Here is a 24,054-nt window from a genome sequence, read left to right on the forward strand (position 1 = left end):
ATATATATATATATATATATATATATATATATATATATATATATATATATATTCCCATAGTTAGAGACTTTATCTTCCTTTCTTTAGAAGTCATTAACAGTGCCAAGCACCTTTTCAAATTAACTGTTTATCAGTTCACCTGTGACTCAGACACGTTTACGTCATGTATCCAAGAGTGATGAATATCAATGCAGTTTGTAAAGCCAGCTTTCAAAACAAGTGTGGGCGTACCATAACTGGTTCTTTAACTTCTCAACAGCTGCATGAATGCCAGCAGAACCAGTCGTTCCTTTGCTGACTTCAGCTGAAAAATCCGTTAGAAAGGGCACAGGCGGAACCCTCCGGGTAAGTGTTATTTTGGCACCGTAGAGTAGCTGAGGAGTAACACCTTTGCCTACAGGGCTTCAACAATCCTTCGTCAGCCAACTAGAAGAAAGAGAGACATGAGTGAGTCAGATGCATGACCGATACTCAAAAACAAGATCATCATGGCGTCAAGGAGCCAGGAAGATAAATATACAAACCTTCAAGGATCACGTATTCTCAAAGCGTACAAAGAGATTTTCATAAATATATATATAAAATATACTTCAGGAATAGTTCTGTCATCATTTACTCATCCTCACATCTTTCAAGACCTGTATGAATGAATTTCTTCCAAGGAACAATACACAAGGACAGTTTTACAGTACATGTCCGAGCTGCTCTTTTACATATTGAAAGTGAATGGTGACCAAACACTTTTAATGCAAGATTTTTAGTGAATAATGGCTTACTCTCAGCTATTGCATGACTTTGGAAGACTTGAAATGTAATGCATAAGTCATATAGACTGCTTTTAGGATCCTTTTGAAGCTTGACAACCTCCGGTCACCATCCACTTCCATTGAATGAAAAGACACAACTCAGACTCTCTGCTAAACCTCTCCTTTGGTGTTGTACTGCACTAAGGAATCCATCAAGGTTTGAAAGGCCTGAGGCTTAGTACATTATGGAAAATGTTTATTTTTGTGCGAACTCTTTTAATATAGCTGCCTCGCTCGCATCCACTGAAAACTTCTTCAGGAGAATCATTTGCTTTGATATTGTGTCAGTGCATATGTTATAATGGGAGTTGGCTGGGCAAGCTAAGGCTTGATTATACATTTAAAGAACATGACGATTGTTCCTTAGTTTAGGTGGATTGCATGTGACTAATTCAACCCTTAACCTGTTTGCTGATCACCAAAAGTCATTGCATCAGTCAAACACCTGATATTACAAAGCGTTCACAGGTTTAAATATCTTTAATTTATGACACTTATTTAACACTATAAATCATATATATAAAATAATAGTCAGATTATATTTTTAAACCATTTACTGGAAGGTTTGCATGTGTTTAATATATTTATAAGTGAGTTGCTGCAGTTCAGACACTCGGTATTAATGATAATTTAAAACTTAAGCTCACTTTTACTTGGTAGAAAAATAAGATGAGAGAAGAAAGAATGTAGGATATTGTCTTCAAGTTTTTTAGCAAAGTTTTTATCACTTTGATAAGATATGAAATATGATAGAGTATAGGCTTTAACCATATTTTATACATTATCATTGAAAACTTTCCTGAAAAACGAGCTTGACCACGCAATTTCGGGCTTTTATACAAAGATTAAGCATGGGGTTTAAAATCAGGCAACTTAAGTTTTAGACGTAATTTGGTCAGTTCACATATTTCAGCCAGTTCATTTTTCAAATTAACATGGTTCTAAATGAAGCTTCAGAAGTTCCTGATAAGAAATGGCCATGGTGACTCCCTCTCCTGAGACGTAGTGAACTGTGAGTGTGAGCTAGTTGAGTAGTAATGGACACAGAGGACAACCAGCTCAATGCTCTGAGAAGCCTATGTAGCCTACAGTTTGGAAAAACCGCCTAACCGAACCGATTAGCGGTACTGGTGTTTCCTTCTTTTTCTTCTTTCCGTTTTACAGCGGTAGGTGCACTTCTGCCACCCACTGGGGTGGAGCATAAAACCGAGATGGAGAAAAACATAAATAAAAGAATAACCCCAACTAAGTAGCCTACTATTGACCGATGCTGACTGACATGCAGGCTTTACTCTGTACAAGTTCTGAAGAATTTAGTGTTTTGTTCGCGATTGAATCAAACTTTTAAGTAATAGCTTTGTTTTGTTGACAATTGTGGTAAATAATAATAATGTTTAAACATCTTGTCTCTTTGCAGATCCATGTATTTCTTTTTAATAAATGATAATTAGACTTGTTTTGTCTGTGACTTTAGAATGAGTGAATGACTCACTCATAACATGCAAAGGCTTGCAGCCACCTACGCAATGTAGCCTACAGTGCAGAAAGATTCAAAAGATTTGAGTCGTTGGGATGAATCAAAATCCCCACCTTCTGTAAAACAAATAGAGTTAAGTGAGTGAATCCTGGACTCAAATGAACCGATTCAAAAGAGTCAATCATTTCCGAATGAGACGGGCTTCCTTCTGGTGCTAAACATTCAGCGAGCAATGTAAATAATGTTTTTTATTGCTACAATGTTGTCAAAATATTACGCTCTAGCGCTTTACAATGTGACACGCTACTTAGTTAATATCATTTACAGCAGTTACTGAAAAACATTTGATAAAATCTACCCTCATTAAAAACTTCTGCTGTAAAAAGTCGAACGAATGCTTTTAGCAACACCATGTATAGAAAAATGTAATAACAATTCATTTTGTTTATTATTTGCTTAAACACATACAAGTGATAATCTATATATATATATTTTGTTAAAAGCTAAACAATATTTTTAAGTCAGTGAAGATTTGTGATAAGAACACTTTATTTTGTTATTGTTCAAACTAATGCAATACAAATAAATCAACCAGATCTGGCCTTGCTGGAAATAAAGAAAATGTAAAACAGTGTAAAGACAGGAAAGAGACTGGTTCCCCTGAAATGATGTTGAGCAGATGAAAGATATAGAAGTGACTCATTGTGATATTCATCATTGCATTCAGCACCTGAGGGGTCCAGCCAATCCTAGTTCTTGTCAAACATGTAATTCATACAAAAAAATACAGCACTCTTGAAACATCAATTCATATTCATTTGAGATTCATGGAATCTTTCCCCCCAGCATTTACAACTATCCTATATGAATCATTCATGCGAAAATGCTGACTGCATAAGAGAACCAGAATCTGAACTGATATATGATACAGAATAGGTCCCTGCATAAATGTCAACAATACACTCTGTACAAATCCATTCTTTTACAGTCAGCAAGGTGTAGGTGAAACTCCTACTGGTGTCAGATTTCATGTGGAACCTCAGCCAATGAGACATTCACATCACAGCGCTGTCAAATGAGCACAGGGGTTAAGACAGCCAGGAAGTTCCCATTCCACCAGGAAAGTTGACATAGGAGCTCATGTGAGAATAGAGACAGTCATAAGCGCACGTGAACGAAACCTCCAGCACTGGACTAAAATTTGGTGAGTGGGACTTTTTCTTCACTGCTTCTAAAAGCACAATATAGGAGTGTATGTCTCTAAAGTAAGGAGGGCTTTTCGTTTATTTTTAATAAACCATTTAGTTAACTCAGGAATACGAAAAGCTGTGTCTCTTAAATAGTTTTTCATATGTACATTTTTGTGATACAATACAGAGCAAATGGCAACAAGCTACAAGAAAAAAAAGAAAAGAAAACTAAATGTCTGCAGATTCATTTGTGGCTATTTTGCAGAAACATAGGTGCTCAAAGCACTGCTACAGAGTACATCACACACACAAATCTTTTTTTTTTTTTTTTTTGACAGCTTTGAGTTAAAATTAGATAGACATCATAGTGCTGACAGTCATCAATGAAGGCAGTGTCCTCTGTGACTGTAAACAAACATGTTGACACTTGCTTTCAGTGTCCAGCAATTGCATCAACATGCAGGTCAGTTATCAGCTTACTAGACTAGATTGTAACTAGCGTTTAGCAAATGGCATGTATTTATAGGTGACTTTTCTTGAGAAGATTGACGGAGCATCTATGAATCTATCATAAACAGTAACACAGGGAACTTGTCCCTTGTTCATACAAAACAGGATTAGTTGCATCCTCTTTTAAAGAATCATTTGTTTAATATGTTTCCACTGGATGTGGTTGTGCAACTCCAAAGCTTCAGTGTGTGTATGTGTCATGTTGGGATGGCTTAAACTGCTCGACTTCACAGTGAAGAATTTCTTGAATTCTTGTTGCTGAAAGAAGACAAGACAATAAAACTGTTGCCTGTTTATCACACTTTTAACGCCTCACTGTATGCATGATAAACACACTTCACACTCTGTCAGCACAGCGCTGTTTGCCACATGCATATATTTGCATATTCAGCAATACCTAATAGGGGCATGTAATTTATTTATAATAGCATGTATACTGTTATTATCATTATTTAATATCATGCATGCATCTTTTTGAGAGAAGGAATACGTTTTGGTCAAACTGAGTCACGTGAAGGACTCGTGATACCCTGGCGTGTTCTCGGTTTTGGTTCCCAAATATTGGATGCATGAAACTCACATGATGACTTGCTTTCACATATCAGTGCATCACTTTGAAAATCATGCATCTTTGACACCGTGGCACATTTAAAGCTTTTATTGCTTCATTCCACTGCTAAACATAACTTCCCCACAAAATATTCACTTTTATGTTCTGCTGCTGCCGGCGATGTGCAAACATGAGTGTCACCTGCAACTTTGGCATGGTAGCAAAGCTGACTGCTCAGTGGCTTGTTATTTCAAATTGGATAATTAAATTGGTTCACCCTTAAAGATTTAACCGTGTTTGAAACTTCAATTTTCGTTTTTTATAAATATCATTATTTACGCTTTAAAGATCGCTCATGTTTGCATTATATTAGAAACGTACTGGTTTTGTGGCATCTTATACAAAACGTATCAAAATGCATTTACAAAAGCAATGCAATTACAAATGTATTGCATAGATACATCTTCACCTTCAACTGAGTGTGCAATGCATAAATATCTACGAATTCATGTAACCTGTCGCTTGTCTTCCAGCGCATGCACAGATCTTTGAGAAAAAGCATTTGTAGCCCATTCTTCCATATAGTTCTTAAAACTTATGTAATCACATAATTAATTATGGACAATTACTTTAACCTTCTGACACTTCTATTTTCTATGAATAAAAAGGTTAAAAACAGATAGCTTTATATCATTATACCAGAAGGCATATTTTAGCCTATGGTGTGCTTCTAAATATTGTCTTTGAATAATACAGAGCCTTGTACTCAAAACGGTTGAGAAACACTGGTGTAGTTTTGTGCACATGACGTGCAAAGCGCAGTTTTTAGATCTGAGAGAATGATTCTGCTGCTCTCAGAACTCCGCTTCAGTCAGCTCAGCTTCCTGTCCTCTTCAGTGCGTCAGGGGCCAAGGAAGTGGTGAGTCTGTAATTAAACTTTGTTTTACTATCAATATTTTATGCCCATGCAGAAGCATTTATAGTGCATGCAGTGTTTCATTGGCTGCTGGATTTTTCACTAGTGATGTTTATTTGCTGTTGTAGTGAAAGCCATATGGTCAGTGCAAATGTTGAATACATTGAAGTGCTGTAGATGTTTCCTCCTCCAATGTGAAAACAGGTTTTTGGTACAAATAAACTATGTCAGGCACTATTTTCAGGTTATATAAAATTGCATATACATATTATTTTTCCTACCATACTATTACTGTTAGTTTTACCATTGCATTTATTTCTCTCAGGAGTTCTTCAAAAGTTTGTATTGCATGGCAACTATAATGCTTAAAGGAGTTCTCTGTCTCAAAAGCTCTTCTGAAACAGTAACAGATTCAGATTCACAGAATATGCTAGTTTATTTTTGTAAATGCAACAGTGTGTGTCTGTAAAGCAAGGCTGCCAGTGGTCTCAGAGCACGCTTTGGAGGAAAACCCGGTATGCAGACTTGGATATTTTGTTTGCACAGCTTTCAGATACTAAAGCAAGATTGTGCAATATGTTTGTCTTGACTGCACTCGAGAATATTCTTTCTCCTGTCATGTTTGTGAACATTGTCAGTTGAGTTTGGAGTTCTGTGCAGTTCATCAGGCGACCTAAATGATGTCACACATATAGAAAATGTCAAACCACTACCAGCCATATGTGAGGTTTTGTTTGAAGTGCTAAATAATTTTTTTTTTTAGCAAATTTCCCCTGTACCAGCACACCAGTTTCTGAGCCACCTCATATTTGGATGCGTTTGAGTTTTTTGGGGGGGTTTGCATATCTTGTCACACTTTTTTAGTTTTTTAGTGGTTGTTTTTTTTTTTACCAAGACCTCCATCAGCAAATACCATTTAACACAAACTTTATGTAATCACAACCATATCCCTATTATATGAGCTCCATGTGGTTGATTGCTGCGGTTAAGTGTGCTTCTGAGAATGTTTTATGTGCTGCTTTATTCTAAAACCCTTTGATGAATGTTTGATGTCCCTACTATTGTACCGTAGGTCCTGTCTATCATCATTGCTGTTCTTTTGTTACATATCACCCCTGTCAAAGCTCAAAAAAGGAATAAATAAATAAAGGAATAGTTGGTCCCGAAATAAAACATGCTGCTACCAGTTATTCACCCTTAAGCCATTCTAACTTGCTGGTCTTCTTCTGTGAAATGCAAAAAGAAAAATGCTTCGAATAATGTGCTGGTCACTCTTTTCCATGCAATTGCTATGAGTAGGGAATATAGGATTAGATGATCTATCAGAAGCGCGCGTGGTATTATGCGGTCATATTTTTATCAGGACTTTTTCCAGCCCTTATTGAAATAACATGGAAAACAAACCGAACTCTGTTGCCACAGAAAAGAAGAAAAAAAAAAATAGTAAAACCGGTTTAGAATGACATAAGGGCTGACTAAAGAAAATTAAAAAAAAATATTTTCTGGTAAATGTTGCCTTTAAATCTAATTCAAACTGTCCAAATTCCCTCTTACTACATATATTTACTGTTGTACAGTATAGTGTTATTTTGATCTGTGCTTTTATTGAATGTCTTGCTCATAGACCATAAAGGAAATACTGTTCGACCAAAGCAGCATTTCAACCTCCTGTTTTACAGCTTCTGTTTCAAGCAATCACACTTTTGAAACTTCTGTTTGTGTTTCTCACATAAACTGTGTTTTTACTATCCCACAAGTCTTTCACTTTCAGTCCAGGCCAAATTTAAACATTTACTGAAACCATGTATATTAACTTTAGACACATATCTGCAGCGTTGAGGTTTTGGGTTCAGTCGAGGTGTTGGCAGTGAGGAACTGTAGATCAAAAGATGGCTTTCTATGTTTAGAATCTTTGTTGTGATATACAGTGTTACATGCCACTTGTGCCATGTGAAAGTGTGAAATAAAGAAAAGAGCTGGCAGAACACGTACTCACACTATGAGAGTTGGCATAATTGGCATAATTGGGCAGCTAGTGACTAAAAAGGAAATTCAGCCTGTAATACAGCCTCGTTGTACTGCTTTGGAATTTTAGTTTATAACAAGAAGTCTTCAGAAAAAGAAGCTTTTGAATACTAACTTAATGCACATTAAGTGCTTTTGTTCTAACCAGCCATATCAGCTATAACATTGTCTCGTCTGGTTAGGACACTGTGCATGTCTGTGCTTTTATAGAACCTGAATGTTACATAGCTATAATACAAACATTATAAACGGATTTACTGATTCAACTGGGAGTTGTTAGTGAGTCTGGCCTAGATATGTTTGAGACATGAATGAGAGTTTATGACTCAGATGAAGTAAGACATCAGACCAGATTATTTTCCGTAAGAATGGAGCAAGGCAGTTTCTTAGTCACCAGTTTATTTGCTCCTGTTTTCTGTGGAAAATTGTTTTTGTGCTGTAGAAAATAATCTTCATATCTGTTTTTGTTGACCCTTTCCTCGTCTGCTTAAATTCTACATGTAATCAGCTGACCCTACGACCCTAGCTTTTTTTAGATGCATATCCCTGCTCATATTATGAAGAGTTTACATACAATGAGCAAGACTATGTATAATCTGAATAATGTTAACCAATTTCAAAATAGCTAATCATTGTTTTATTTGTCTGTCTCTCTGTCATCCACAAAACTTTCCCAGGCTAATTTTCCCAATGATTTCATCATAATGAAGAAAACACCAAGAACGCACCACACATAAAAATTCTGGCAACATAAACCCAAATAATCCTAGTAGACGAAGACACAGAAATCACACACTGCAGGACAAAGCCAAAAAAAAAAATAAAATAAAAATAAAATCCTGTTATACTTTGTGTTGATTTATGATTTCACGAGGTATAAAAGTGGTTTTTCATTGATGGCTTTGCTGCAGGCTCATGTCGGGCCTCTTTTGCAGGACTGCACATATTAATGATAGAGCACAAATTAGGTGGAGGCAAAACAAGTGCAAAAACAGGAGAACAGACCAAATTCAATTTGAATTCAAATAAACACAAATATATTAGCCACTTGTTCGGCGACGCAAGCTTCAGGAGGACTGTCAACTCGCAGGCGTTGGACTGCACTGATAAATATTTTCAAATTGGTTCAGCTTATTATTTCTCCGAGGCAGGCGGGTGCACCAAATTGGAATTTAGGGAGGGGGTCGGAGGGGGATTTAGATGTCTCTAGGTTACTGTTGATGGGAGATTTGCTGTCACATTTTTACAAGCTTGGATTGTGCTTGCTCTGACAACCGGTCCCACATCTTCTGATTAACAGCTTAATTGCAAAAATCTCTCTTGCCGTGAATTGAGCGTGGAAATTCCAAATCACGAGACGAGTTAAGCCACCGCAATCTCTCTCTCTTTATGGGGAGCCTGTTTTCTTTCTTTTTTTCACATTTACTGCAGTCCCTTATGGATGAGTTTGCCAAGACAGCCTATCATTAAGACTGACATAGGCCTACTGGTATAACTACTAGTGCTTCTTTCATTTTCACTTATGAACAGTTTTTGACACATTTAAGACAAGTAAGCCACAGATGAAAACATGATTGCACAATTAGAACAAAGTGTTCCAGGCTCCTTTCAGCTGCTGTTACTATAATATGATAATTTGCTAATTAGACTAACAAATATAGACTTGTCAGGGTCAAAGCAAACTCTCCTCTCCGCTCAGCACAGTTCCAAGTACTCACAGGTTGTTCTAACTACTAAGCTCATTTGACAGTGTCAAAAGCATTATTCATTCTCTTGCTTTTATTTATGTTTTCATGACCTGTCCCTCATGCTGATCCAGCATTTATTTATGGGGAGTACTGGTGATATCCAGACCACTCACAACTAGGAATTTTCCCACCTGCTATTTGAAAATTAACAACGGAATTCCATTAAAAGTGAGATATTCATAAAACCTCAGTGAGAACCACAAACAAATAGCGTCATCGAACTGGCACGGCACTAAATCTACTAAAAATATATATTATTGTAAATGAAAATATATCTTTTATTGAACTATTTTTTTTCTGTGAATACATTAAATGTATAAATAACGTTATGCATTTTTAGTAAAATAACATTATAGCTTTTTGACCACAAATAAATGTTCTTGTGACACCATCTTGTGGTGCGTTCAGATGAACGTGCATATATATGTATAGGTAGAGTTGACTGCGTCAAGCACATAGACACATTCCCCAATTTATTGATCAACTTGACATCATTCACCATAATAATCAATGAATATTCGAAGATGCCCCAATCCTGCACAGCCAATGGTATTAAAAACCACAGGCATTTAAAGTCCCAAAGAAACGGTATAACCTTTCACAGGTGAGAATGTGTTTTGTTTTAATTCTAATATTACAAGTTCTGAAACATTGGTAACTTAAAATTTTGTATTAACTAATTAGCTCATCTTGTTGTATAGTGTTAGTTATGTCTACACAACAACACGTTGAGCTCTCTCGGCCACCGTACTCGAGGGTTTGCAGACCATCATAATACATCCGCCATATTCGTAGGGTCATCATTCACCATTACAGTAACATAAGTTACCAATGTTTCAAAACTTACAAATATTTAGTTAATACATTTACAAAACACAATCACAAACCAACACATTCTCACCTGTGAAAGGTTTTCCCGTTTCTTCTGAAATTTAAACCCTGGCAATTTTACAACCATCGGCTGTGGAGGATTGTGGCATCTTTGAATCTTCATTGATTATTATAGTGAATGACATCAAGTTGACTGTTTAAAGATGTTGGAAGCATTCTACGTACTAGACGCTGTTGAATGGGGCATCTACCTATACATATCTATGGCAGTCGGCTGTTATGGCCAAATAGGGTGGAAGGCTTATATATAGCGGCCCATGGAAAAAGTCGCTAATGAGGCTTCTACGTATACATATCTATGTCAACATGACTCGTGATTAAATGAAACAAACTGAATTTAACACTAATATTCCATGCAGAAAAATGCTACGTCACTATTTTTAATGTCAGAGTAGAAGAAATAATAAAATGCGCTCACCTAAATGACTCTCTCTCTTCAGTTCATTTAGATTCATTCATTCAATGAACGATTCATTGATTCAGATCCCTTTGCTACTGCTTTCGACTCATCTGTGTAAACATGTTTGTGTTGTCTTTATTCCACATTTTTACCTTTATTCTAATTTGTATCTATTTGAGATTGTCCATTCTTTTAAAAGCATTAATTGTGCCAGCACAAAATGACTGATTAAATTATAAATAGGCCTATTATTAGCTTCAGTCTTTGCAAAGGAAAACTGTCCAAAGTGGACATCCAGTTGGGGTAGTATAATATGAATGAAGAAAGCAGGTGTATAATGTCCAAGTGTCACTTCCCTGTTTGGGGTTCCCAGTTATTGTGACATCATAACAGCAATTAGCAACAGGAAGTGGAAGCCCAACACAATGGGCACCAACAACAATATCTGGATGAAGAGCAGCGGCTTGTGAAATTGATGTGCAGGCCACGGAAGGGGATTTTGGAGCTTTGGCACCAAGCAAAAGCCTTAGTTTTGGGTCTCCGGAAAACATCATTCCCCAGCTAGTTCCCATTTCCTAGTCCAAAGTGGAAACAAAAATAAATACACGTAATTGTTAAGAGTAATAACAGCCTGCGGAAGCTGAGCTTGGCCAGCTGCATGTGTCAAACATCTGCCTGGATTATGTCCACAACAAGGCCGTTCTGGGAAAGTTACAGTACCATGTAGAAGTAAAATCTTGAAAACATAATAGGTAAAGAGGAACGATCCTCCATGTGCATTTGTTTTAGCGGGATTGATTCAAGTCATTTAGCAGCTTGTCTGATGATTTCAGAATGAAGGCTGTTAAATCACTTGGTTCACAAATTGCCTAATATCACAAGTTTAATTTAACTTTTAGGAGAAGACTAGCATAGAAATGGCCTTGAAGATAAAGATAATATATCTGAACTAAAGCCACAAAACTCTTTTGAGATTAGGATCTCAAGGGGGCAAAACTGATAACTACCCACACGGTTCAGGAATTCACTGTTATGGGAAGATAAACTAAACTAAAACTGCTTAGCATGACTAGCCTGCATGGTTCTTAATGGAGCTTATGGCACTCAGCATAAGTTTCCCATTGAGTGTGCTTGTTCAAGTGCTTTGGTAAACAAAACAAAAAAGTTGCATTCACATGTGCACACCAGGCCACAAAGTTGACAAGCCATGAACCATGAGTCAGCCCACAGTAAATTCATGATGGGATAAGGACTAAAGACTTCTGATGAATTTGAAATATTTAGCCTGGCTAACCACAGTTCAGTTTAATACTGGGCTGATTGTATTTCTGGTTATTTATTAACACTGGCATATATTTTCAACTATGGCATGGTGTAATAGATAATTGTGATCTATTTGAGATTAGAGAGATAAAGCAGTTCTTCTATGTGGATTTATCTAGGTTACACTAGGTCAGGTTCATGGGGTTGAATATGTATCAAAGCTATTGAGCAATCTAGGTGTATTGTTCTAATGTGTACTTTTCTCCTTATCTTTTTTCCTAGAATAAGAAGATGCTGCGTTTACTCTTTCTGTTTTTGATTCTTGGAGGTGCAGGTAAGTTCATTCTCTCTAGGTTTACATTATTCTGCCGTACTTTGATCAAAAGTTCTCTGTCCCATACAGATGGTTATTTTTGTACTCAATCCATCTTTTTCTTCTCATGTCTGTTTAAAGCATCTGTATCAGTGACAAGCTTGTGAACCAATCCTCATGTTATTCGCCATTACGCAGATGCTTTTCATCCAAAGTGCCTTGAACACTCTGAAAGTTTTGTGCTAACACTAGAGATTTCGTCAAATTATGTAAATTCTTTATCAGCCACTTAGATGAAAAATGCAGTGCTATATATATTTATACAAGTTAAAATAGTGATGCACAACTGGGCTGTTTCACCTTCACTGTCTGGCAGTGGAATAACCTTTGAAGTTATTTAGTTGTGACCTTTAGTCTCATGTGACCTCTAACCTTTTATTTATGTATTCAAATCAACAGCTGCAACATCAGAAGACACAGAAGGAGATTCTTCAGGAGATGTCATGGGTATGACATCTCTCATGTTTTCTGAATATGTGTGGCTCTCATCTTGTCATGCCCAGGTCATATTTCATTCCACAAGCACAAAGCAAATTAACTAATAGTAACTACTGAAATCATATATAAAGGAAAATAATTTTTAAGACCATTACATAATATTATGTGCATAATATTATGTCTCATTCTCAAAATAAGTGTTGGATAAGTTGCTATAAAAAAACAAAAACAAATGAATTATTAGCTACTAATCACGTTCAAAAGTGTAATTTGATTCATGTAAAATTAATGTATCTAAAAAGTATTGCATTACTTATTACTAATTACTTTCTAAATCCCATATCAACTTCGCCCAGCTGAATAATACAAGGATAGATATGAAACTGCTTATTAAATTATTTCAAATAAGTGATATAAAATGACACTAATTAAAAATATTCCAAATATTAAATTTTGATGTTAAATCCACTTCTGTTCTATAGTCTATACAGTATTTAATGCAAATACATCCAGTATAACTGTAATTAAATTACTGAAAAATTAAGAAGAATCACTTAATTTACTTTTTCAATGGAGTAGTAATTAAATTACAGTTATTGATTACTTATGTATTACACCCAACACTTCTCAAATAAATATGAAAATGTTTTTGTATTATACAAAACTTAGGAATGCATTACATCCAACATTTCACCAATTATATGAAAATATGTGTATATTATATAAATACATTATTTAAATGAAAACTATATATAATGAAAATATATAATGTTTGTCTATAATAAATAAATAATTTTATCATTAAAAAAAAAAAAAAAAAAAAAAAAAAAACATAATTGTGTTTTACTTTTTACTTGAACATGTTTTCATGACATCCGGATAGTAACTATTATTTGGTAAACAGTAACTGTTTTTTTATAACTGTTATATTTGAATGCAATTTTTTGTCTTTAACTTTTTTTCTATTCGGTCTTCATATTCCCATTTACCCAGAAGACGATGAAGACTATGTCTTTAAAGGTGGGTTTTCCTCTCATGTAACATAAAGACAGGTTGTTACTGTAAGACGTGACCAGCTCATCTGCCAGATTAATTCCTGAATGAAATCAATTAGCGTCTCCCAGCAGAGTGCCGCTGATAGCCCCGGGTCCATCCACACCACTGTCCGTCTCTTTAATGGACGTTGACAGTTCATTCAGCTCTACAGTGCGTGGAGCTGTCTGTCTTCATCAGCAGAAAGATTGCTCTCTGATAGAATTACTGAGCTGTAAAGGCAAGCCCTGCTCACCAGTTCTGGCCAGAGGCATATGGGGGGTGGGATGGAGGGAAGTAAATCTTGCTGATATGGGCGCGATCAGAATTGAGATGAATTTCCCATCTAATTTCCTATAAAAGGTGAAAAAAATAAATGTTAGTGTTTAATATAAAGAGCTGGCTCGGAGATGTGGCCTATTGACATATAAAGCTATGCTGTTCATATGGGTTCAAATCTGGTATAATGTTGCATTTCATGTTTCATTAATTATGAAATGTATACAATTTCAGCTTAAAGCAGCACTAAAAAGACAATACTGTTATTATTCAGCTCAATTTAGTGCAATGTTGATTCAATGTAGTAGTGTCAGTGTTGCAAAGTTCATTAGTTTCAACTAAAGCAGCTCTACAGGAGAATAGTGTCATTGTTCAGCTCAAATCGCTTTAGTGTTGATTCAGTTCAGTTCAATAATGCAAAGAACATAAATTCATCTGAGTTGAATTTAGTTTGAGATTTGTTCTCTTCTGCAGTCACAGTTATGATATTACGGAATATTAAGAGTCTCAAACATTTTCCGACAACTATTAAAACTATTGTGTGACTATGTAAACAGAAAAAAAAAAAAACAAAAAAAAAAAACACTTGCTTAACCAATGGCAGACAGGGAAGTGTTTGGGTTACCTGCTTAAAACAATCATTATCTTCAGTACTTCAGTTTGCTGCCTCTAGAGGAAAATATTCACAGTTGCCTTAATAAAATGGCTAAAAGCCCCATAAAACCATTATACAAGGCTGTAATGGGTTTCTATTTAAACATATTCAGTACTAACATTAAGAATTTTGTAATCATTTACAATGTTTTTGCAGTTCATCCATGAATATCAACATTGTATGTGTTAATTTATTATTATTATTATTATTTTTCCAGGGAAAGTAGTGCATACTGTATACTCAGATCCTGTAAATATTCCTAAACAAAGTCCTGGATCAGATAAATCCACAGGAGAGGATGCAGCTAATGAAGGTTGATAAAAACTTTTATATTTCTGACTATTATATTTCTGGAGTTAAAAGAACACGTGCACAAATTAATTATTTTTTTAATTGTTTATTCTTAGGTGGAACATTGGTAATCATCCTAGCTGCGGTTAGCGTCATCGTTCTGGCCATTGGAGGTATTGTAGGTAGGTTGAATCCCAGTCACACTAACACAGACATTTACTAGATCACTTCAGTTTGATACTAAACTCACTCTATTAGTTTTCACAAACAGTATGTGCAAAAATCTTATATGATCATGATTAGCGAAAAGATTCAATCAAATGGTAACTAGATCGTATTTGTATTATGTTTGCATGCAAAATTTTGTGTATTTGGATATAAACTGAAATGCACAATGTAGAAATACTGACAGCTTCTGTAATGTAATGTCATTATGAATCATCCATGTTATACCTGTGTTATTATTAATTTGAATTCAATATTCTATAAGCTTAAAATAATTAATGAACATTTGTACTTCTATAAAGTTACCTAAATGCCATTTTAGATTCTTTCAATTGATTAGTAACGTACTGTACATTCAGTGCCTATGCAAATCTATGAAAATGTGAGTAAAGGAACACACTTTGAATACCCATGACTACTAATGAGACACATCCTTCTAATTAAAGTTTATACGATACAAGCTGTAAGTGAATATCTGTAAGGTTTGCCTTATTGTTAAAAGTCAGTTTAATATGGGTGTGTACTTTACAAGAAACACAGGAGCTAAAGCTCTACGCCAAAGTTCCATTGATGGATTGATGAAAAAAAAAGCAACACAATTTCCATACAGTAACTTGTATGTGAGGTTATTCATTAAGATCCTTTTTATCTTTACAGCTATTGTCCTCTTCAGACGCTACTTGCAAAGCCGGGAACAGGGGTAAGACTCATTTAGTTTTGCTTGCAAATAATTTCAAATGACCTGTTTGCCAGATAAACGTATTTTCAAGAAATGTTATTAAAGACTTAAAGCATGCTGTGTTGAATATAGCAAAGTTCCATCCAGTTGACAGAAATGTGTGTGAGCACTCCACACACTATTACCCATGTTGCCTTCAAATGCAGTGTGGATTTGTGCATGCCTTTGTGTGTAGAGGTATGGAAATATCTCATGTACTTCAAACTCACTAATAATTCGGAAAATATTGAAGCTGAAGCTGTTTGTGGAAGAACAATTGCTTATTTGTTAGTTGCTCCACATGGTCCCCCTTTTATACTGGATCTAAGAAGGATTTGGCAGCACTTGCTGGAAAATGGGTGGGGGAGTTTTTTATTTTTTATTTTTTTGTCTCACCTTTAGCTTACCTGACACTTTATCTTGAGTGACACATCAGTGCTTAGATTTACAAGGCAGCTTGCATGATCCACCCCGTCGACTTTTGGGGTGGTTCAACCAGTCGGATGGGTAACAGTTCTCTGAATCCTTGGTAACCCATAAACACAAGACGACATTGGTAAACAAGACAAGAGAGCCATATGCTGGAGGGATAGGCCACTATTAGCAGCGGGTTGGTACATGTGCATTGATGACTATACTTTCCAGCCATCTGTCAAACGCCCCTCATGCCATGAGCTAATAGAAACAAGCCTCTGAAACAAAAAGCAAGAAAAAAGATCAGAAAACAAGCCAGGCGCTGAGTAACTTGAGCAAGATATGACCTGCTAAACCCTGAGAGAGTTTACAGTGTGGGAATAATGTCTTGGCTGCATCTGAAAACTATAAACGTGGATGCAAAGTAAGAAAACGGACCTTTTTCCATATCTTTTTATCATGGTGTTTTTGCATAGGGACAAAAGTGCCCGAACCAGTTTGTATGTTTATCAGAGAGAGAGAGAGAGAGAGAAGGAACAAGGAAGAAAAAGGTGTTGCAATTCGTGTTGCATTATTTTTATTGTTAGTGCAAACACCGCCACACTCCCACACTGCATGTCCTCACCTGAATCAATAGATTAAACAGCATAACAAATTACATGCCATTAAGCTCTACATTGCATTAATAGTGACATCATAAAATGATTCAGTATTTGAAGCAGGATCGGACCATTTCCTTAAAACTTGAAGGCCTTGAAGAGATAACTATATTTGCATCTTCCAATGCACAAACATGTTGTTTATTATAAATAGCATGTGATCTGCAGTTATGTTGACATGCATAAGCTTTGGGCGGATTCTGAATGGTTGTCAATGTATTTATCACCCATCAGCTGGAAAAACTTGTTCTGAAAGTGATCCAAGTGATGTCATTTCTAAATTTCATTATCATTATATTTGTGATGTGGAATTAGAATGATTATTAAAACTTTATAGTTATAGTTATAGTTATAATTATAGTTATAGTTATCGTTATTGTCCATGGTGGGAGTGGGCCTTAAAGTCTCTGCATCTGTAAGTAAGCATTCAGTCATTCAGTCCCCTGTGCATTTGAAGATTGTCTACTTAGCTTCACGTTGTCTCGAATGGAGATTAGCTTGTCTATATCCAATTTGTTGAGTTAGATCCTTTTATAGAAATCAGCTGATCTAGTTCACAAAACCCTGAATGATACATTCCTTTGCAAGATGGATCCGATTCTTGAATTCAGCTCACTGACTTTAATGTGCAGTATGTAGAGTTATTTTTCCCACCCCCCACTCTATAGTCTCAACTTTGACGAGGGTTGCCAGATTGATGACATGCAACTGGAATGCACACAACTGACAATGTAATGTGACAAGCCTAAGGGGCCGTTGACAAGAATGGATCTAAAAACTTAAGCCATATTTCAATCTGTAAACAAAAGCTTGCATCACTTGCCCCGTCTTCAGGGTCTTAAAATTCTTTTAACTTGACACGGCATCTTAAAAATGCGGGGCTCATGTGTGAGATGCTGCAAAAAATGCTAGCCATACACGTCCATCTTGCATGTTTACATAGAAAAACTATGGAAAAACCTGTTCTATGTGAATGGCCCCTAAATTGATAAGTTGATTTATCTGCATTTTAATATTTCCCTGGTCATAAAGCTTTTTAGATGGATGCTGAAGCTTTTTAGGTTGGGGGGAATGACTGACTGAGTTTGTTTGCTGGCCTCCATGGCTGAAATATGCTGTGTTTTCCACCAACTGGCAACAAAAGGTGTCGAAATACTATTCGACAATTTGGCAGTGGGTGTAATCACTCCAGACCAAAACAAAAACAGACATTCTGGCACGGAACACACATTTCAAAGTAAAGTAACTAGCTGTAGCGTTGTTGTTTTTTTTGTTTTAAGAATCAAGTATTTTCGAAAATACCTGCAGACTTATTATTATTATTTATTATTATTATATTTAGGTGAACTGTCCCTTTAAGGTGACAAAATCAATGCGGCTAAATATATTTAAAAAAATGCTCGCTGTTGTTTTGATAGGTTGTGTCACTGAATTTGGCTGAGATGGTTACCTGTTTTGCACAGTAATCAGTTTGAGTGAGTTGCTGAGTATGGTGATATGTGAGAGACTGCTGGAAGGGAGCAGAGTTTATCTGACACCTACCTCCACACAGCAAGCTTAAATATCCTCTGTTTTCACTCTCTCTCTCTCTCTCTGGCTTTCTTTATTGAGGTTAAATTCTTCTGCAGGATTACAGGTTACCTCAGGGGAATGCAGTTAGCTGAGCCACGTCTTTTTTTTTTTTCTCTCTGTGTTGAGTGATAGGGTGGCTGAAAGGGGCTTAATCACACAGCAACCACAGGGTCTGTGGATCAACACCGAACCTTTCTGAGCATGTTCACAGAAAGCACACTCAATAAAAAACAAAACCCATAAAAGCCCCCCAAAATGCCTTGTGGGGAAAAACATCTTGCCATAGTTCATAAAGCCATAAACTGTGAACAACTTCATCACAGAGGCAAATTAAACACCATTTACCCGAGGAAAGCAAGCGTACGTACATGTGTTTGAACAGCATGAATGTGTCACAAAGAGCGCCATTCATCTTTCTCATCAACTATATGCTGAATGTCACTCTACTCAGCATGCAACTCATGGTTAAGCTCCTCTCTCATGTATGTATTTATATTGCCTTAAGTACAATGTGACCCATAGCTGACCCTATTCTTTACAGATATCAGCCTGACTGTGTAAATTTATCAAGCTATTGTTGGTAATACCGCAGTGCTTTCTGTCTTTAGACACTGAATAAGTTAGCCTGACTACGTCAGACTTCCTACTTCTGCTCAATTTCATTTCGCTTCTGTACTCAGTCTGATACAGCGTCAGAGCTTTCTGTTTGCCACTGGTCTGAAAACAGCCGGTCCAATCAACGAGCAGAGGGTGGGCTGAGAGCCGTGACGTAGATGCTAAGCACCGAGTTTTAAATTATAGGTTAGAGAAATCGAAAACCGAAACGACCGCGGAAATGGGAAACGAGACACGGGATGCAATTCGCTCTGTTATGGAGAACATTCAACTCTTTTTCAAACTGAAGCCAGAACAAGAAGAGTGTTTAACAACAGGTTTACAGTGGAAATTCAATCATAGATTTGAGTTCGATGCATGATGTGTGTGCTTCGATGCGGCTGTACAGGCGCATAACATACGTCATAACTAAATGTATCTGATTGGCTTACGGGTAACTAATGATTTTAAACTTCAGACAAGCGCCCCCTAGCGAGAGAGAAAACACTTCTCTATTATGCCATTCCAGACTCTGTCTACGAAGCAAAGTGAAGTAGCAGAGTCTGGTATTACCAGGCTATGAATAAGTCTGAAGCATGTTGAAATGGGTCACATCATCAGGAATCACATTTGCATTTATCTTTTGAGATAACATTTAATTGAACTATGATAACTTTATCCACAGTTCAAAAAGACTATTACTGATCTTTAAACATGGCTTGGTAGGAAATCCTTGAATATCTTGTGTCATATATATTAGATGTTGAATTATGGTTGCCTTTGCATCACAAGTAACATTATACAAATGTAAAAATATAAATCTATAAATATAATAATTATTATATAGCTTGGTCAGTCAAACATTCAGTGGTCTGAAATGAACTAATAGAATCCAACAATGCCTGGCCAATTTTTCAGCACTTTTGGAAATGGAAAGAACTACAATCCCATTAAGCTTTGCAAACTATGTTATCCAATTAAGAAATTACAGATAGTTATAAAAATGTTGACACAGAAAGATTTAAAGTTTATTGCAAAACATGCAGACAAATGCATACAAAGAGAAACAAAGAGATATTTTGACATAAGTTGCTTGCTTAGATTCTCTGATTGTTGGGGATTTTTTTGCAGAATTATGAGTCAGAATTATCAGGAAATCCACTGTTGAATGATAATAAAAATAAATAAATAAATAAAAAGTAAATAATTTGAACTAATTGCTTCAACAAACGTATATACCATAAATTAACAACTTCATAGTTCAGACTAAGTCTGTCTTTAATTTATTTTTTATTTAAATTTTTTTTACACCAAAAATGAATGGGCTTTTTCTTTTCCGGAACCCAGTTGCACAACATCGGCTATCACTGATGGAAATGCAGTTAATCACTCCGCTCATTATCTCAGAGGATGTGATATGAGTAGGGCTTGTTGCTAGGCTTATTTTGTTCATTTCTATTCTAAACGATTTGCTGACAGCAAAAGTATCTAATTAATCCACAAAAAGTGAGTAATTTTTGACTAATCTCATGCCTTGCTCCGTTTAAAAATAAAACAGCTTCCATTAAGCTTTCACTTAGTGTGCATCATTTTAAACATATGTCATTAATTTCATTATGTGTAAAATGTTTTAATGAGGGAAGAATTCCTGTTAAGGGAAAAGGCAGAAAATAAATAAATAAATAAGACAGTGCGTCTAAAAGATTTAATCAAAGTCTATAGCGAACTGACTGTTCTCTCTATCTGTTTCTCTAGGGTCTACTCTGTGCCAGCAGAGCAAGGACAGAAAGCTGCTGTCTAACCACGAGGGCCTCTTCATTTCCTCTCTCCACTGGATCTTTTCAGGGATGAGCTGCAAGCATGCGATTCCTCATCCCAACGTGTCTCTACAGTATAGTGGATTCTATAACGTCAGAAGACGAGAGTGTGTTGCTATCATAAATTTTCTATGAACTGTTTTTAAAAGCACAATGTATACCGTTCATGCACACATGCCATATGTTGCACTCACAGAGAAAGTCCTTTGACTGTGGAGAACAGCTCATTAGGGACTTTTTCCTCTTCACCTGCAATTACTTTTTATTTAAATCAAGTTCAAATCATTTTTTTGTATAAGTGTGTAATATTTTCCATCTTTAGAAACTTTCACCTTAAAAGTAAGCTATTCATATGTATTTTTTTTTTCACATTTCCAAATATAAACAAACACTGTGGCTCTGGTTTCTTTAAGCAAACTGATGCAACAACATTGGTTCAGCCAATGGCGTGAGTTTGGGGCGGGACTACCTAATTAACTAGCCAATGGCAGACAGTGCCACAAAAATCACGAACTGCAGCTTTAAGCAAACATCCTCCCTATTTCCCCTTACAATCCTCTAATGTTAGCAGTCCCCAGTGCATTTAAAGTGACAAATTCAAGGCAGATTAAAGATAAAACTAGTCTCTGGCTCTCTGATTATTTGACAGAAGAGAGAAAGAACCAGAGAGAAAGGCGAGTGAAAAAAAGTGGTTTGAACACCCACTTGTCAAATGGTGAATTAATCAACCGCTTTAAATAACGATGTTGATTTCTTTTTCCTTTCTTTCACCGTGGCCAACTCCTCTAAAGCAAAGCAGATTGTAAATAGGGATAATGAAATAAGGATACAGACACATAACATATACATTGAGGTCCAAAAGTCCACTATGCACTGTAAAAACTACATTTTTAAAGTTAAAAAATAATAAGCTTTTCACATCTGAAATAGTTAACCTTGGGTCATTCTAAACCCCAGGTAAAAGCAATCCTTCTTCACTCAATTCATGTGTTTTCAATCACCATTAAACAGTTTTCCATTCAATGAAACGACTATTGATATGTGTTGTTTCCATGAGGGTCCAAATCAAGTCAATGTGGAAAGCGACTGGGTGTGTATTGCTAAGCATCTAGCAGTTACATTCTGGCACTGCAGTGTGAGGTTAACACTGCAAAAGTGTCGAACCGCCTTCTAAATTACAAGTGTGAACCTAATTTAATAATGTTTATAACAACAGTAATTCCCGTGGTTAAGTGCAGTGTGAAAAGCCCTATAATGTGTTACTTGACGTCTCTTTTTAAATAGGCTATTTGTGAAATATACCAGCAATTTCTTAGTAATGAATGTAGTAAAAAATGCTAAAAAGTATATTTTCAGATTTTGAATGCCAGATCTTTAGTGTGGACTTTTGGACTCCAGTGTATCCATGACATCATCGATTGAAACTGAGACACTATAGCTGCTTACTTCTATCCTCCTCTTTCTCATCTTTTTTCTTCCACTTTTCTTTTCTTTTTTTTTTTTTTGATTAAAATGGAAATCAATCAACCCCTTTTAGCCTGAGTCTCAAGACTCAGAGCTTCTCGGCTCTTTACTCTGAATTTACACAAAGACGGCAGGCTAGCAAACACTTTTAACACTGCTGAGACTATGTTTTCTGTTCTTTCTTACTATCTTGCTAAAGGGGCAGTGCACACAAAAATGAACCTTTTGTAACCATTAACTTAACCCAATAATATTCCAGATCTATATGACTTACTTTCTTCTGTCTAGCACAGAAGAAGATATTAGGAAGAACCTTTGGGGTCCAAAAACATTGACATAGACATAGGTGTGAATTATTAATCAAGATTTGCTATTCTGGGAAATACTTTGCTAGACAATAGTGTAGACAATAACATTTCAGATGACTGCTATTGGAAAAAACAGGGGAAAAACAATAAAAAATCAGCTCATTTGAGTCATTCTGAAAGCCAGTTTCACATCATTTTGACATTTTCCTCCCTCTTTTGAATAGAGGTTTTTATAAACCGTCAAGTTTTATTAAAAATGTCTCATGGGTTTTTTGGGGCAGGTTGCTTATGGGACTTTACACTGTAAAAATCAGCGATGTAATATAACAATTGTTCACATAGATGCACGTTTCAGTTCTGTTACCGGTTTCTCTTAGTGGTTGAATTTAGAACAGAGTGGAAAATGCTGATGTAGATTGCTCAACAATCTTTGGAGATAAGAATCGACATCAGAGCTTATTTTCTTTTATGTTATGTAATATGCTCTGTCAGCAAAAATGTATACTTCAAATAGTTTTATGAAACGTTTATGAGTTTTCTTTTTCAAATGTCATCAGTAATGTTTTTCCTTTGAACTCTTTTGTAGCACCGCTTGGTAGTTGATGCAGTAGTTGATACTGTACGGCTTATTTTCAATGATCCATACATTCATCTCTCTGACTACATTTGACCAGCAGTTTGATAATGTACTATACACTCCCAGTGCACAAGAATAGAGTCTGGAGCATTGGTAGTGCACAGACTCGATTCTTTATGATAACCGTCGCCGTAATTAATGGACATTTGTGTGATTTCTACTGAAGTTTAAATTTTAATGCCTGTTGCTGTATATATTTTATAAGACAATCTGTCATCTATTTGTTGAATTACACATAAATAAACATTATGGTTCTAAACAACTTTGCTAGTAATATATGTATCTGATTTGGGTGGAATTAATATAGAGATCATAAAAAGGACTAGATGCACAGTTTGATCATCATCATCTACACAATGGGTGATATCTGCTCCATTAGCATGGTGCTATTGTGAATGAAACAATTTCCTTTGAAAAATGTGTTTTTTTTAAATAATACATGTAAAATAAGGCATTTAATAATTAATTGTTATAATTCTTAATTATTGAATCAAATAAAAATTTAATTTAAGGTAGTTTTTTTGTGTGCTTGCCATCAATGTTATTTTAGTATTATTTAATAATTTGAATAACTTTTATATTTTTTATGTATTTTTTTATGTTTTGTTATTTCTATAATTTTTATTTCTTAAAATGTAATATATTTATTTCGTAAAATATTTGCCTTTCAAACATTCACATTTTAAATGTATTTTTATTTCAGTTTTTGTACTTATGATTTTAATTAGTTACCAAAGCAACATTTCAGTTTTCTAAGTTTAAGTTTAATTAAAAGTATTTTTTTTAAACATAAACATGTTTC

At 35.6% G+C, this 24,054-nt stretch overlaps 1 protein-coding gene across 8 annotated transcripts; it reads left to right on the forward strand.

The window, feature by feature from the left end:
• Positions 1-259: 259 nt before the first annotated feature.
• si:dkey-262k9.2 (uncharacterized) lies at positions 260-23,767 on the forward strand. Of its 8 annotated transcripts, none has more exons than XM_052616393.1 (8): positions 260-345; positions 12,059-12,110; positions 12,549-12,596; positions 13,584-13,607; positions 14,771-14,866; positions 14,961-15,026; positions 15,727-15,769; positions 20,782-23,767. In XM_052616393.1, the coding sequence occupies exons 1-8, from the start codon at positions 268-270 to the stop codon at positions 20,825-20,827; spliced, it is 453 nt and encodes a 150-aa protein (XP_052472353.1). In that variant the 5' UTR covers positions 260-267; the 3' UTR covers positions 20,828-23,767. The 8 variants fall into 8 exon arrangements, with proteins under 8 accessions (XP_052472353.1, XP_052472351.1, XP_052472358.1 ...); XM_052616391.1 differs by having other exon boundaries at positions 13,581-13,607; positions 20,782-23,514; XM_052616398.1 differs by lacking the exon at positions 260-345 and adding an exon at positions 3,334-3,487 and having other exon boundaries at positions 20,782-23,514.
• Positions 23,768-24,054: the final 287 nt, after the last annotated feature.

Source organism: Carassius gibelio, chromosome A15 (assembly GCF_023724105.1).
Source record: "Carassius gibelio isolate Cgi1373 ecotype wild population from Czech Republic chromosome A15, carGib1.2-hapl.c, whole genome shotgun sequence".
In the NCBI taxonomy this organism is placed as follows: Eukaryota; Metazoa; Chordata; class Actinopteri; order Cypriniformes; family Cyprinidae; genus Carassius; species Carassius gibelio.